The sequence below is a fragment of the Ammospiza nelsoni genome, chromosome 1 (genome assembly GCF_027579445.1).
Source record: "Ammospiza nelsoni isolate bAmmNel1 chromosome 1, bAmmNel1.pri, whole genome shotgun sequence".
Taxonomy (NCBI): domain Eukaryota; kingdom Metazoa; phylum Chordata; class Aves; order Passeriformes; family Passerellidae; genus Ammospiza; species Ammospiza nelsoni.
The window spans coordinates 154,304,431-154,319,218 of NC_080633.1; the positions used below are offsets into that span (position 1 = coordinate 154,304,431).

At 62.7% G+C, this 14,788-nt stretch overlaps 1 protein-coding gene across 1 annotated transcript in view; it reads right to left on the minus strand.

The window, feature by feature from the left end:
• GPT (glutamic--pyruvic transaminase) overlaps positions 1 to 14,788 on the minus strand; it is a 48,026-nt gene that overhangs the window by 18,656 nt on the left and 14,582 nt on the right. The window contains exons 4-7 of the mRNA XM_059478046.1: positions 11,160 to 11,293; positions 6,066 to 6,309; positions 2,611 to 2,690; positions 2,383 to 2,519 (exon numbers count right to left, since the gene is read on the minus strand). Coding sequence (XP_059334029.1) covers positions 2,383 to 2,519; positions 2,611 to 2,690; positions 6,066 to 6,309; positions 11,160 to 11,293 — 595 coding nt within the window. The remainder of the gene's footprint in view (positions 1 to 2,382; positions 2,520 to 2,610; positions 2,691 to 6,065; positions 6,310 to 11,159; positions 11,294 to 14,788) is intronic.

Sequence of the window (14,788 nt, forward strand, 5' to 3'; positions counted from 1 at the left end):
ATGGATGGCAGATGTGGGTGGGATCCATGGATGGGGTTTGGGATGGGATCCATGGGTGGGAACCTATGGTGAAGGACCCATGGATGGGAGATGGGGGGTGGGACCCGTGGGTGGGGGTTTGAGATGGGAATCCATGGAGAAGGACCCATGGATGGATGCATGGATTGGAACCTATGGTGAAGGATCCATTCATGGGATCCATGGATGGGAACCTATGGAGAAGGACCCGTGGATGGGATCCATGGATGGAGGCTTGGAATGGGAATCCATGGATGGCAACATATGGAGAAGGATCCATGGATGGGATCCATGGATGGATCCATGCCTTTGGAGAGGCACCCATGGATGGATTCATGGATGGGATCTACGGATGGGAGATGTGAGTGGGATCCATGGATGAAGATCCATGGATGGGGTTTGGGACGGGATCCATGGATTGGAACCTTTGGAGAGGCACCCATGGATGGGATCCATGGATGGGAACCTATGGAGAGGACCCATGGATGGGAGATGTGGGTGGGATCCATGGATGGGGTTTGGGATGGGATCCATGGATGAGAACCTTTGGAGAAGGACTCATGGATGAGAGATGTGGGTGGGATCCATGGATGGGAGATGTGGGTGGGATCCATGGATGGGGTTTGGGATGGGAATCCATGGATGAGAACCTTTGGAGAAGGACTCATGGATGAGAGATGTGGGTGGGATCCATGGATGGGAGATGTGGGTGGGATCCATGGATGGGGTTTGGGATGGGAATCCATGGATGAGAACCTTTGGAGAAGGACTCATGGATGGGAGGTGTGGGTGGGATCCATGGATGGGAGATGTGGGTGGGATCCATGGATGGGGTTTGGGATGGGAATCCATGGATGAGAACCTTTGGAGAAGGACTCATGGATGGGAGATGTGGGTGGGATCCATGGATGGGGTTTGGGATGGGATCCATGGATGGGAACATATGGAGAAGGACTCATGGATGGGAGATGTGGGTGGGATCCATGGATGGGAACATATGCAGAAGGACCCATGGATGGGAGATGTGGGTGGGATCCATGGATGAAGATCCATGGATGGGGGTTTGGGATGGGAATCCATGGAGAGGGACCCATGGATGGGATCCATGAATGGGACCCATGGATAGGAACCTATGGAGAAGGACCCATGGGTGGATCCATGGGATCCATGGATGGGGACCCATGAGATCCATGAGGTGGTGGCACCTCCATCCCCAATCTATGATCCATAGATCCCATCCATGACAATCCATGACCCCAGTCCCACCCCCAGCAGACCCATGGGGTGGTGGTGACATCTCCATCCCCAGTCCATGACATCCATGGTAATTCGTGACCCCAACCCCAGGAGATCCATGGGGTGTTGGTCTCTCCATCCCCAATCCATGACATCCATGGGGTGGTGGCACCTCCATCCCAAATCCATGATCCATGGATCCCATCCATGACAATCCATGACCCCAACCCTAGCAGATCCATGGGGTGGTGATGGCACCTCCATCCCAAATCCATGATCCATGGATCCCAGCCATGAAAATCCATGCCCCCAACCCCAGCAGATCCATGGGGTGATGGTGACATCTCCATGTCCAATCCATGACATCCATGGCAATCCATGCCCCCAAACCCAGGAGATCCATGGGGTGTTGGTCTCGCCATCCCCAATCCATGACATCCATGGGGTGGTGGCACCTCCATCCCAAATCCATGATCCATGGATCCCATCCATGACAATCCATGACCCCACCCCCAGCAGATCCATGGGGTGGTGGTGGCCCCTCCATTCCCAATCCATGACCCCCATCCCAACCCCAGCAGATCCATGGGGTGGTGGTGGCCTCTCCATTCCCAATCCATGACCTCAACCCCAGCAGACCCATGGGGTGGTGGTGGCCTCTCCATTCCCAATCCATGACCCCACCCCCAGCAGATCCATGGGGTGGTGGTGGCATCTCCATCCCAAATCCACGGCAATCCATGACCCCACCCCCAGCAGACCCATGGGGTGGTGGTGGCACCTCCATTCCCAATCCATGACCCCACCCCCAACCCCAGCAGATCCATGGGGTGGTGGTGGCCCCTCCATTCCCAATCCATGACCCCAACCCCAGCAGACCCATGGGGTGGTGGTGGCCTCTCCATTCCCAATCCATGACCCCAACCCCAGCAGATCCATGGGGTGGTGGTGGCATCTCCATCCCAAATCCACGGCAATCCATGACCCCACCCCCAGCAGATCCATGGGGTGGTGGTGGCACCTCCATCCCAAATCCACGGCAATCCATGACCCCAACCCCAGCAGATCCATGGGGTGGTGGTGGCCCCTCCACCCCACGTCTCAGGGGACCCATGGTGACACACTCACTCTCCCATGAAGCCCTTGGAGGTGGAGTGGAAGGAGGCCAGCTCCACCGAGTCCGAGTAGGGCGGCCCCAGCTCCATCAGGACCTTCTTGAAGGAGTGGAAGGCCGAGCCCTGGGCGTAGATGTTGTCCTGGTACACCTGGGCGGGGACAGCCGGGACGTCACCGCGGGAATTCCGGCTTTTCCCGGGAATGGGGGACACGCCCCCAGGCCAGCCCGGCCCCGCCCACCTCATCGGCCAGCAGGAAGAGCTTCTCCTCGTAGGCGAACTTGATGACCTGCTCCATGCACTCGCGGCTCTGCACCTGGCCTGCGACAACCGCGGGGCTCAGCCCACCGGGACACGCCATGGGTCCCACCACAGGGATACCCCATGGGTCCCACCCGAGACACTCCATGGGTCCCACCACAGGGATATCCCATGGGTCCCACCCGAGATACTCCATGGGTCCCACCACAGGGATATCCCATGGGTCCCACCCGAGACACTCCATGGGTCCCACCACAGGGATCCCACCCGAGATACTCCATGGGTCCCACCACAGGGATATCCCATGGGTCCCACCCGAGACACTCCATGGGTCCCACCACAGGGATCCCAGCCGAGATACTCCATGGGTCCCACCACAGGGATATCCCATGGGTCCCACCCGAGACACTCCATGGGTCCCACCACAGGGATCCCAGCCGAGATACTCCATGGGTCCCACCACAGGGATCCCACCCGAGATACTCCATGGGTCCCACCACAGGGATCCCATGGATCCAACCCGAGACACTCCATGGGTCCCACCACAGGAATCCCACCCGAGATACTCCATGGGTCCCACCACAGGGATCCCATGGATCCAACCCGAGACACTCCATGGGTCCCACCACAGGGATCCCACCCGAGATACTCCATGGGTCCCACCACAGGGATCCCAGCCGAGATACTCCACGGGTCCCACCACAGGGATCCCATGGATCCAACCCGAGACACTCCATGGGTCCCACCACAGGGATCCCAGCCGAGATACTCCATGGGTCCCACCACAGGGATCCCATGGATCCAACCCGAGATACTCCATGGGTCCCACCACAGGAATCCCACCCGAGATACTCCATGGGTCCCACCACAGGGATCCCATGGATCCAACCCGAGACACTCCATGGGTCCCACCACAGGGATCCCAGCCGAGATACTCCATGGGTCCCACCACAGGGATCCCATGGATCCAACCCGAGACACTCCATGGGTCCCACCACAGGGATCCCAGCCGAGATACTCCATGGGTCCCACCACAGGGATATCCCATGGATCCAACCCGAGACACTCCATGGGTCCCACCACAGGGATCCCAGCCGAGATACTCCATGGGTCCCACCACAGGAATCCCACCCGAGATACTCCACGGGTCCCACCACAGGGATCCCATGGATCCAACCCGAGACACTCCATGGGTCCCACCACAGGGATCCCAGCCGAGATACTCCATGGGTCCCACCACAGGAATCCCACCTGAGATACTCCACGGGTCCCACCACAGGGATCCCATGGATCCAACCTGAGACACTCCATGGGTCCCACCACAGGGATCCCATCCCATGGATCCCGCCGAGATACACCATGGGTCCCACACCATGGATCCCATGGATCCACCCCACAGGTCTCATCCCACCGAGATACACCACGAGTCCCACCACAGGGATCCCATGCCATGGATCCCACCCGAGATACTCCATGGGTCCCACCACAGGGATCCCACCCGAGATACTCCACGGGTCCCACCACAGGGATCCCATGCCATGGATCCCACCCAAGATACACCATGGGTCCCACCACAGGGATCCCATCCCATGGATCCCATCCCATGGATCCCTCTGAGACACACCACGGGTCCCACCACAGGGATCCCATCCCATGGATCCCATCCCATGGATCCCTCTGAGACACACCACGGGTCCCACCACAGGGATCCCATGGATCCCATCCCATGGATCCCACTGAGACACACCACGGGTCCCACCACAGGGATCCCATGGATCCCATCCCACGGATCTCACTGAGACACACCAAGGGTCCCACCACATGGATCCCATCCCATGGATCCCACCGAGACACTCCATGGGTCCCACCACATGGATCCCATCCCACCCTATGGATCCCATCCCATGGAACCCATCCCACAGATCCCACTCCATGGATCCCACCTCAGATATCCCACCCCACAGAGCCCATGGATCCCATGGATGCCAACCCACAGATCCCACCTCACAGACCCCACAGACACCACGCCCTGGGTCCCACCCCAGGTGTCCCATCCCCATCCCATGGATCCCACCTCAGACATGCCACCCCACAGACTCCATAGATCCCATCCCATGGGTCCCACCCCACAGAGCCCATCCCACGTCTCACCCCACAGCACCCACAAAGCCCAGCTCATGGATCCCACCTCAGATATCCCGCCCCACAGACCCCACAGATCCCATGCAATGGATCCCACCTTAGATACCCAACCCCTCAGGGGTCCCATCCCATGGATCCCACCTCAGATATCCCGCCCCACAGACCCCACAGATCCCATGCAATGGATCCCACCTTAGATATCCAACCCCTCAGACCCCATGGGTCCCATCCCATGGATCCCACCTCAGATATCCCGCCCCACAGACCCCACAGATCCCATGCAATGGATCCCACCTTAGATGATCCCGCCCCACAGACCCCGCCCCATGGATCCCATCTCTGATATCCCACCCCACGGATTCCATCCCACGGATCCCATCCCGTGGATTCCACCTCATGAATCCCACCTCATGGATCCCACCCCACAGCCCCCACCGCCCGTGTCCCCCCCCACAGCCCCCTCCCCACGGATTCCACCCCACAGACCCCACCGCCCGTGTCCCCCCCCACAGACCCCTCCCCACAGATCCCACCCCACAGCCCCCACCAGCCGTGTCCCACCCCACAGACCCCACAGATCACACCCCACGGATCCCACCCCACAGCCCCCACCGCCCGTGTCCCACCCCACAGATCCCTCCCCACAGATCACACCCCACAGACCCCTCCCCACGGATCCCACCCCACAGCCCCGACCCCACAGATCCCACCCCACAGCCCCCACCGCCCGTGTCCCACCCCACAGACCCCACAGATCCCACCCCACAGCCCCCACCGCCCGTGTCCCACCCCACAGACCCCACCGATCCCACCCCACAGCCCCCTCCCCACGGATCCCACCCCACAGCCCCCACCACCCGTGTCCCACCCCACAGCCCCCTCGGATCCCACCCCACAGCCCCCACAGACCCCTCCCCACGGATCCCACCCCACAGCCCCCACCAGCCGTGTCCCACGCCACAGACCCCACAGATCGCACCCCACAGACCCCTCCCCACGGATCCCACCCCACAGCCCCCACCGCCCGTGTCCCCCCCCACAGACCCCACGGATCCCACCCCACAGCCCCCACCAGCCGTGTCCCACCCCACAGACCCCACCGATCCCTCCCCACGGATCCCACCCCACAGCCCCCACCGCCCGTGTCCCACCCCACAGACCCCACAGATCACACCCCGCAGACCCCTCCCCACGGATCCCACCCCACAGCCCCCACCAGCCGTGTCCCACCCCACAGCCCCCTCCCCGCGGATCGCACCCCACAGCCCCCAGCCCCGCGGCCCCCTCGGTTACCGGTGGGGTTGCCGGGGTTGATGACGCAGAGCGCGCGGGGGTTGCAGCGCCGGCGGCCCTCGGACAGCGCCCGGCGCAGCTCGGCCACGTCCAGCGCCCAGCAGCGCTCCTCGGCCAGGTAATAATTGACCTGCGCCGCCTCCAGCTCGGCCAGCGCCGCCGAGTACAGCGGGTACTGCGGGATCGGGATCAGCACCCCCGTGCGCGACGCGCCCGAGCCGCACACCAGCAGCTTCAGCATGTTCTGGGGGGACACAGAGAGGGGACAGTGAGGGGACAGCGAGGTGACAGTGAGGGTGTGGGAGAGGGGACAGCGAGGGGACAGTGAGGGGACAGCGAGGGGACAGTGAGGGTGTGGGAGAGGGGACAGCGAGGGGACAGTGAGGGGACAGCGAGGGGACAGTCATGGGGTGGGAGAGGGGCATGGAGGGGACAGCCCCGCCGGGTACAGCGGGTACTGCGGGATCGGGATCAGCACCCCCGTGCGCGACGCGCCCGAGCCGCACACCAGCAGCTTCAGCATGTTCTGGGGGGACACAGAGAGGGGACAGTGAGGGGACAGCGGGGGAACAGTGAGGGTGTGGGAGAGGGGACATGGAGGGGACAGTGAGGGGACAGTCATGGGAGACAGTCAGTGAGTGGCATGGGGGACAATCAGGGGACAGCGAGGGGACAATCACAATGTGGGGACTGGGACACGGAGGGGGCAGACGGGGACGGAGAGGGGACAGCAAGGAGATGGGTTGAGGCGGGAACTGGGACATTGAGGGGACAGTGAGGGGACATTGGGGGGTCAGAGTGGGGTGGGAATCAGGATATGGAGGGGACAATCGGGGGACAATCAGGCTGTGGGGATCGGGACATGGAGGGGACACTGAGGGGACAGCGAGGAGTCAGAGAGGAGCGGGAATCGGGACATGGAGGGCAGAGAGAGGGGATGGCTTGGGGTGGCAATCATGACATAGAGGGGGCAGCGAGGGGACAGTGAGGGGACAATCAGGGGACAGTGAGATCGTGGGATGGGGACAGCGAGGGGAGGGAGAGGGGACATTGAGGGGTCACAGAGGGGCGGGAATCGGGACATGGAGGGGGACAGAGCAGGGACAGAGAGGGGACAATCAGAGAGTGGGATGGGGGACAGTGACAGGACAGAGGGGGGACACTGAGGGGTCAGAGAGGGGCGGGGATCGGGACATAGAGGGGACAATCAGGGGACAATCAGGGGACAATCAGGGGATGGGAATCGGGACGTCGAGGGGTCAGAGAGGGGTGAGAACCAAGATATGGAGGGGACAGCAAGGGGACAATCACGGGGTGGGGATCGGGACATGGAGGGGACATTGAGGGGACAGAGATGGGACATTGGGGGTCAGAGTGGGGTGGGAATCAGGACACGGTGAGGGACAAGGAGGGGACAATCAGGGGACAATCACGGGGTGGGATGGGGGACAGCGAGGGGATGGACAGGGGACATTGAGGGGTCAGAGTGAGGTGGGAATCGGGATGTGGAGGGGACAGCGAGGGGACAGCGAGGGGACAGCGAGGGGATGGGCTGAGGCGGGAAGCAGGACATTGAGGGGACATTGAGGGGACAGAGATGGGACATTGAGGGCCAGAGTGGGGTGGGAATCAAGACATGGAGGGGACAATCAGGGGACAATCACGGGGTGGGATGGGGGACAGCGAGGGGACAATGAGGGGACAGCAAAGGGGACGGTGGCAGGACAGGTTGTGGTGGCGATCCGGACATGGAGGGGACAACGAGGGGACACCATGGGGTGGGAATCGGGAGATTGTGGGGACATTAAGGGGACATTGAAGGGACAGTGAGGGGACAGGTTGAGTTGGGGATCAGGACATTGAGGGGACATTGAGGGGACAGTGAGGGGACAGGTTGAGTTGGGGATCAGGACATTGAGGGGACATTGAGGGGACAAGGTTGAGGTGGAGACAGAGGACATGGACATGGGGACATTGAGGGGACAGCAAAGGGACAGGTTGGGCTGGGAATCGGGACTTGCAGGGGACATTGAAGGGACATGGTTGGGGTGGAGATAGAGGGCATGGACACGGGGACATCACGGGGACAATGAGGGGACAGGTTCGGGTGGGGATCAGGACACTGAGGGGACAATGAGGGGACAATCAGACATGGGTTGTGGTGGCAACCAGGACACTGAGGGGACAGCGAGGAGACAGCATGGGGTGGCTCTCAGGACATCGTGGGGACATTGAGGGGACAGCAAGGGGACAGGTTGGGGTGGGAACCGTGGGGACAATGAGGGGACACTGTGGGGTGGCTCTCAGGACATCGTGGGGACATTGAGGGGACAGCAAGGGGACAGGTTGGGGTGGGAACCGTGGGGACAATGAGGGGACACTGTGGGGTGGCTCTCAGGACATCGTGGGGACATTGAGGGGACAGCAAGGGGACAGGTTGGGGTGGGAACCGTGGGGACAATGAGGGGACACTGTGGGGTGGGAATCAGGACATTGAGGGGACAGAGAGGGGACAGTCAGGGGACAGGTTGGGGTGGGAATCACAGAGACATCACGGGGACATCGTGGGGACAATGAGGGGACAGTGGGGGGACAGTGAGGGGACAGATCGGGGTGGGCATGGTGACAGTGAGGGCACAGGACAGCACAGTGAGCACAGGGGACAGCGGGGACAACGGACAGGACAGCGGGGACAATGGGGGGACAGAGGGACTCGGGGGGACATCCCGGGGACAGCCGGACGGCGGCACACGAGGGACAGGGAGGTGACACCGCCCTGCTGTCCCCAGCACAGCGCCACCATCGCCACGGCAACCGCACGGCCCCGGCGACACCGCGGGGAGCTGGCACTGTCCCCAGGGGGGGCGTGGGGACACCAAGTGCCACCAACCCCCAGTGCCACCACCCCCCCCCTCCCCCTCGAGCGACACAAAGGTCCCTTTGTCACCGCCCGCCGTGGGAATGGCCCGGGGGTGGCACCGAGCCCGGGGGGTGGCACCGAGCCCGGTGTCCCCTCGGTGTCCCCGGGATGTCGCGGCATGGGGGAGGTGGCACCGGTGTCCCCGAGAGGTCAAGCTATGGGGGTGGTGGCACCGCGCTCGGTGTCCCCGGGATGGGGTTGGTGGCACCGGCGTCCCCGGGATGTGGCAGCGGTGGTGGCACCGCGCTCGGTGTCCCCGGGGGTGTGGCGGGATGGGGGGGTGGTGGCATTGGTGTCCCCAGGATGTCACAGGGGTGGTGGCATTGGTGTCCCGGGCTGTCACTGGGCAGGGGTGGTGGCACTGGTGTCCCGGGGATGTCACAGGGGTGGTGGCATTGGTGTCCCCAGGATGTCACAGGGGTGGTGGCACTGGTGTCCCCCAGGATGTCACTGGGCAGGGGTGGTGGCATTGGTGTCCCCAGGATGTCACAGGGGTGGTGGCATTGGTGTCCCCCAGGATGTCACTGGGCAGGGGTGGTGGCACTGGTGTCCCGGGGATGTCACAGGGGTGGTGGCACTGGTGTCCCCCAGGATGTCACAGGGGTGGTGGCACTGGTGTCCCCGGGCTGTCACTGGGCAGGGGTGGTGGCATTGGTGTCCCCCAGGATGTCACAGGGGTGGTGGCATTGGTGTCCCCAGGATGTCACAGGGGTGGTGGCATTGGTGTCCCCCAGGATGTCACTGGGCAGGGGTGGTGGCATTGGTGTCCCCCAGGATGTCACAGGGGTGGTGGCACTGGTGTCCCCGGGCTGTCACTGGGCAGGGGTGGTGGCACTGGTGTCCCCAGGATGTCACAGGGGTGGTGGCACTGGTGTCCCCCAGGATGTCACAGGGGTGGTGGCATTGGTGTCCCCGGGCTGTCACTGGGCAGGGGTGGTGGCATTGGTGTCCCCCAGGATGTCACAGGGGTGGTGGCACTGGTGTCCCCAGGATGTCACAGGGGTGGTGGCATTGGTGTCCCCAGGATGTCACAGGGGTGGTGGCACTGGTGTCCCCCAGGATGTCACTGGGCAGGGGTGGTGGCACTGGTGTCCCGGGGATGTCATAGGGGTGGTGGCATTGGTGTCCCCCAGGATGTCACAGGGGTGGTGGCATTGGTGTCCCCCAGGATGTCACTGGGCAGGGGTGGTGGCACTGGTGTCCCCAGGATGTCACAGGGGTGGTGGCATTGGTGTCCCCGGGCTGTCACTGGGCAGGGGTGGTGGCATTGGTGTCCCCAGGATGTCACAGGGGTGGTGGCATTGGTGTCCCCCAGGATGTCACTGGGCAGGGGTGGTGGCATTGGTGTCCCCAGGATGTCACAGGGGTGGTGGCATTGGTGTCCCCGGGCTGTCACTGGGCAGGGGTGGTGGCACTGGTGTCCCGGGGATGTCACAGGGGTGGTGGCACTGGTGTCCCGGGGATGTCATAGGGGTGGTGGCACCGCGCTCGGTGTCCCCGGGGTGTCACAGGGATGGTGTCCCCGCTGTCCCCGGGATGTCACTGGGCAGGGGTGGTGACACTGAGCCCGGTGTCCCCGGAATGGGGGTGGTGGCACCGTGCTCGGTGTCCCCAGGGTGTCACAGGGGTGGTGTCCCCGCTGTCCCCGGGGTGTCACACGGGGTGTCCGGGGTGTCACAGGGGGTGTCCCCGGGGTGTCACAGGGGTGGTGTCCCCGGGGTGTCACAGGGGGTGTCCCCGCTGTCCCCGCGGTGTCACAGGTTGGTGTCCCTGGAGTGTCACAGGGTTGGTGTCCCCGGGGTGTCACAGGGTTGGTGTCCCCGGGGTGTCACAGGGGGTGTCCCCGCTGTCCCCAGGATGTCACAGGGGGTGTCCCCGGGGTGTCACAGGGTTGGTGTCCCCGCTGTCCGCGGGGTGTCACAGGGGGTGTCCCCGGGGTGTCACAGGGGATGTCCCTGCTGTCCCCGGAGTGTCACAGGGGGTGTCCCCGGGGTGTCACAGGGGATGTCCCTGCTGTCCCCGGAGTGTCACAGGGGGTGTCCGGGGTGTCACAGGGGGTGTCCGGGGTGTCACAGGGGGTGTCCCCGCTGTCACAGGGTTGGTGTCCCCGGTGTCCCCGGGGTGTGGCGGGGCGGGGCAGGGGGCGTGGCCGTGTCGCGGCGCTGTCCCCGTACCACGATGGCGTCGCTGGCGCCCGTGGACAGGAAGATGTCGTCGGCCTTGGCGGGGACGCCGCCGTCGCGGCGCTCGATGTAGCGCGCCACGCTCTCGCGCACCATCTGCACCCCGGGGCTGGCGCTGTACGAGCCTGGGGACACAGGGGACAGCACTGTCACCTCCCCTGGGGACACACACACTGTCCCCGACACAGGGGACACACACTGTCACTTGCCCTGGGGACACACACACTGTCACCTGCCCTGGGGACACAGGGGACACACACGCTGTCACCTCCCCTGGGGACACACACACACTGTCACCTCCCCCTCCCCTGGGGACACACGGGACACACACACTGTCACCTCCCCTGGGGACACAGGGGACACACACGCTGTCACCTCCCCATGCCGGGGTGGTGGCACTTCATCACTGGGTGGTGGCACTTCCCCCGGTGGTGGCACTTCATCGGGTGGGGGGGACATCGGGGTGGGAGGGGGACAGAGGACACCGGGGTGTTGGGGATGTTGGGGACATTGGGGAGACATTTGGGACATTGGGGACATTGGGGGCATTGGGGACACTGGGGACATTGGGGACATTGGGGACATTGGGGGCATTGGGGGCATTGGGGACATTGGGGGCATTGGAGACATGGAGGACGTTGGGGACATTGGGAACAATGTGGGGGGACCTTGGGGACATTGGGGGCATTTGGGACTTTTGGGACATTGGAGACACTGGGGGGACATTGGGGACATTGGGGACGCTGGGGACACTGGGGGCATTGGGGACACTGGGGACATTGGGGACACTGGGGGCATTGGAGACATTGAGGACGTTGGGGACATTGGGAACAATGTGGGGGGACCTTGGGGGCATTGGGGACATTGGGGGCATTGGGGACACTGGGGGGACATTGGAGACACTGGGGGGACATTGGGGACATTGGGGACATTGGGGACGCTGGGGACACTGGGGACAGCCACATTGTCACCTCCCCACGCCGGGGTGGCACCTCACTGGGTGGGGGGGGACATCGGGGTGGAGGGGGGACAGAGGACACCGGGGGTGTTGGGGACATTGGGGACATTGGGGACATTGGGGACATCAGGGACATTGGGGGGCATTGGGGACATTGGAGACATTGGGGACGTCGGGGACATTGGGGACATTGGGGACATTGGGGACTTTGGAGGTATCGGGGACATTGTGGGGCACTGGGGACAGCGGCATTGTCACCTCCCCATCCCCTGGGGGGTGGCACTTCATCGGGGGGTGGCACTTCACAGGGCAGTGGGGACATCGGGATGGAGGGGGGCAGAGGACACCTGGGGTATGGGGATGTTGGGGACACGGGGGAGACATTTGGGATATTGGGGACATTTGGGACGTTGGGGACATTGGGGGACATTGGGGGACATTTGGGATATTGGGGACAGTGGGGACAGTGGGGACATTGGGGACAGTGGGGACATTGAGGAGGTGGGGAAACTGGGGGGATGTTGGGGACATTGGGGAGACATTTGGGATATTGGGGACATTGGGGATGTTGGGGGACATTGGGGACACTGTGGGGACATTGGGGATGTTGGGGGACATTGGGGACATTGGGGATATTTGGGGCATTGGGGACAGCCACATTGTCACCTCCCCACGCCAGGGTGGCACCACTGGGTGGTGGGGACATCGGGGTGGAGGGGGGACAGAGGACACGGGGGGTGTTGGGGTGTTGGGGACACTGGGGGACACAGGGGACATTGGGGCATTGGGGACACTGGGGACATTTGGGGATATTGGGGACTTTGGGGACATCAGAGACACTGGGGACATTTGGGACGTTGGGGACGTTGGGGATTTTGGGACATTGAGGGGGTGGGGGACATTGGGGGATATTGGGGACATTGGGGACTTCGGGGACTTTGGAGGTATTGGGGACACTGTGGGGACATTGGGCGCTGGGGGGGGGCATTGGGGACACTGGGGACGGCCACACTGTCACCTCCCCGTCCCTGGGTGGTGGCACCTCACCGGGTGGGGGGGACATCGGGGTGGAGGGGGGGACAGAGGACACGGGGGGTGTTGGGGGACACTGGGGACATTGGGGACACTGGGGACACTGGGGACATTGGGGACATTGAGCATTGGGGGAACATTGGGGACATTGAAGGGGACATTGAAGGGGACACTGAGGGACATTTGGGATATTGGGGGAAAATTGGGGACATTGGGGGCATCGAGGGCATTGGAGACATTTAGGACAGTTGGGGACGTTGGGGACATTGGGGACTTTGGGACATTGAGGGACATTGGGGACAGCCACACTGTCACCTCCCCATCCCCTGGTGGTGGCACTTCATCGGGTGGGGGGGACATCGGGATGGACGGGGACAGGTGACACCTGGGGTATGGGGGCGTTGGGGACATTGGGGAGACATTTGGGACGTTGGGGACATTTGGGACGTTGGGGGCATTGGGGACACTGGGGACATTGGGGGGCATTGGGGACATTGGGGGACTGGGGGATATTGGGGGCATTGGGGACACTGGGGACATTTGGGACGTTGGGGGACATTGGGGACATTGGGGATTTTGGGACATTGAGATATTGGGGACGTTGGGGTCACTGGAGATGTTGGGGACACCGGGGACAGGGGAGACATTGGGGGGACATTTGAGATATTGGGAAATTTGGGATATGGGGACATTGGGGACATCGGGGACATTGGGGATGTTTGGGATATTGGGGACATTGGGGGGATCGGGGACATTGGGGGGACATTGGGGGACATTGGGGACACTGGGGGGACATTGAGCATTGCGGAGACATTGGGGACATTGGGGGAATTGGGGACATTGGGGATGTCTGGGACATTGGGGACATTGGGGGATCGGGGACATTGGGGGGACATTGGGGGACATTGGGGACATTTGGGACGTTTGGGACACTGGGGACATTGGGGGGATCGGGGACATTGGGGGGACATTGGGGGACATTGGGGACATTGGGGGGACATTGAGCATTGCGGAGACATTGGGGACATTGGGGGAATCGGGGACATTGGGGATGTTTGGGACATTGGGGACATTTGGGGGACATTTGGGAGACATTTGGGACATTGGGGACGTTAGGGGTACGTTGGGCCCTGGGGACATTGGGGACACTGCGGGGACGTTGGGGGACATTGGGGACACTGTGGGGACATTGGGGATGTTTGGGATATTGGGGACATTTGGGGGACATTTGGGACATTGGGGGGACGTTGGGGGACATTTGGGACATTGGGGGGACATTGGGGACATGGGGGATGTTTGGAACATTGGGGACATTTGGGGGACATTTGGGACATTGGGGGGACGTTGGGGACATTGGGGACGTTAGGGGTACGTTGGGCACTGGGGACATTGGGGACACTGCGGGGACGTTGGGGGACATTTGGGACATTTGGGGGACATTGGGGATGTTTGGAACATTGGGGACATTTGGGGGACATTTGGGACATTGGGGGGACGTTGGGGACATTGGGGACGTTAGGGGTACGTTGGGCCCTGGGGACATTGGGGACACTGCGGGGACGTTGGGGGACATTTGGGACATTTGGGGGACATTGGGGATGTTTGGGATATTGGGGACATTTGGGGGACA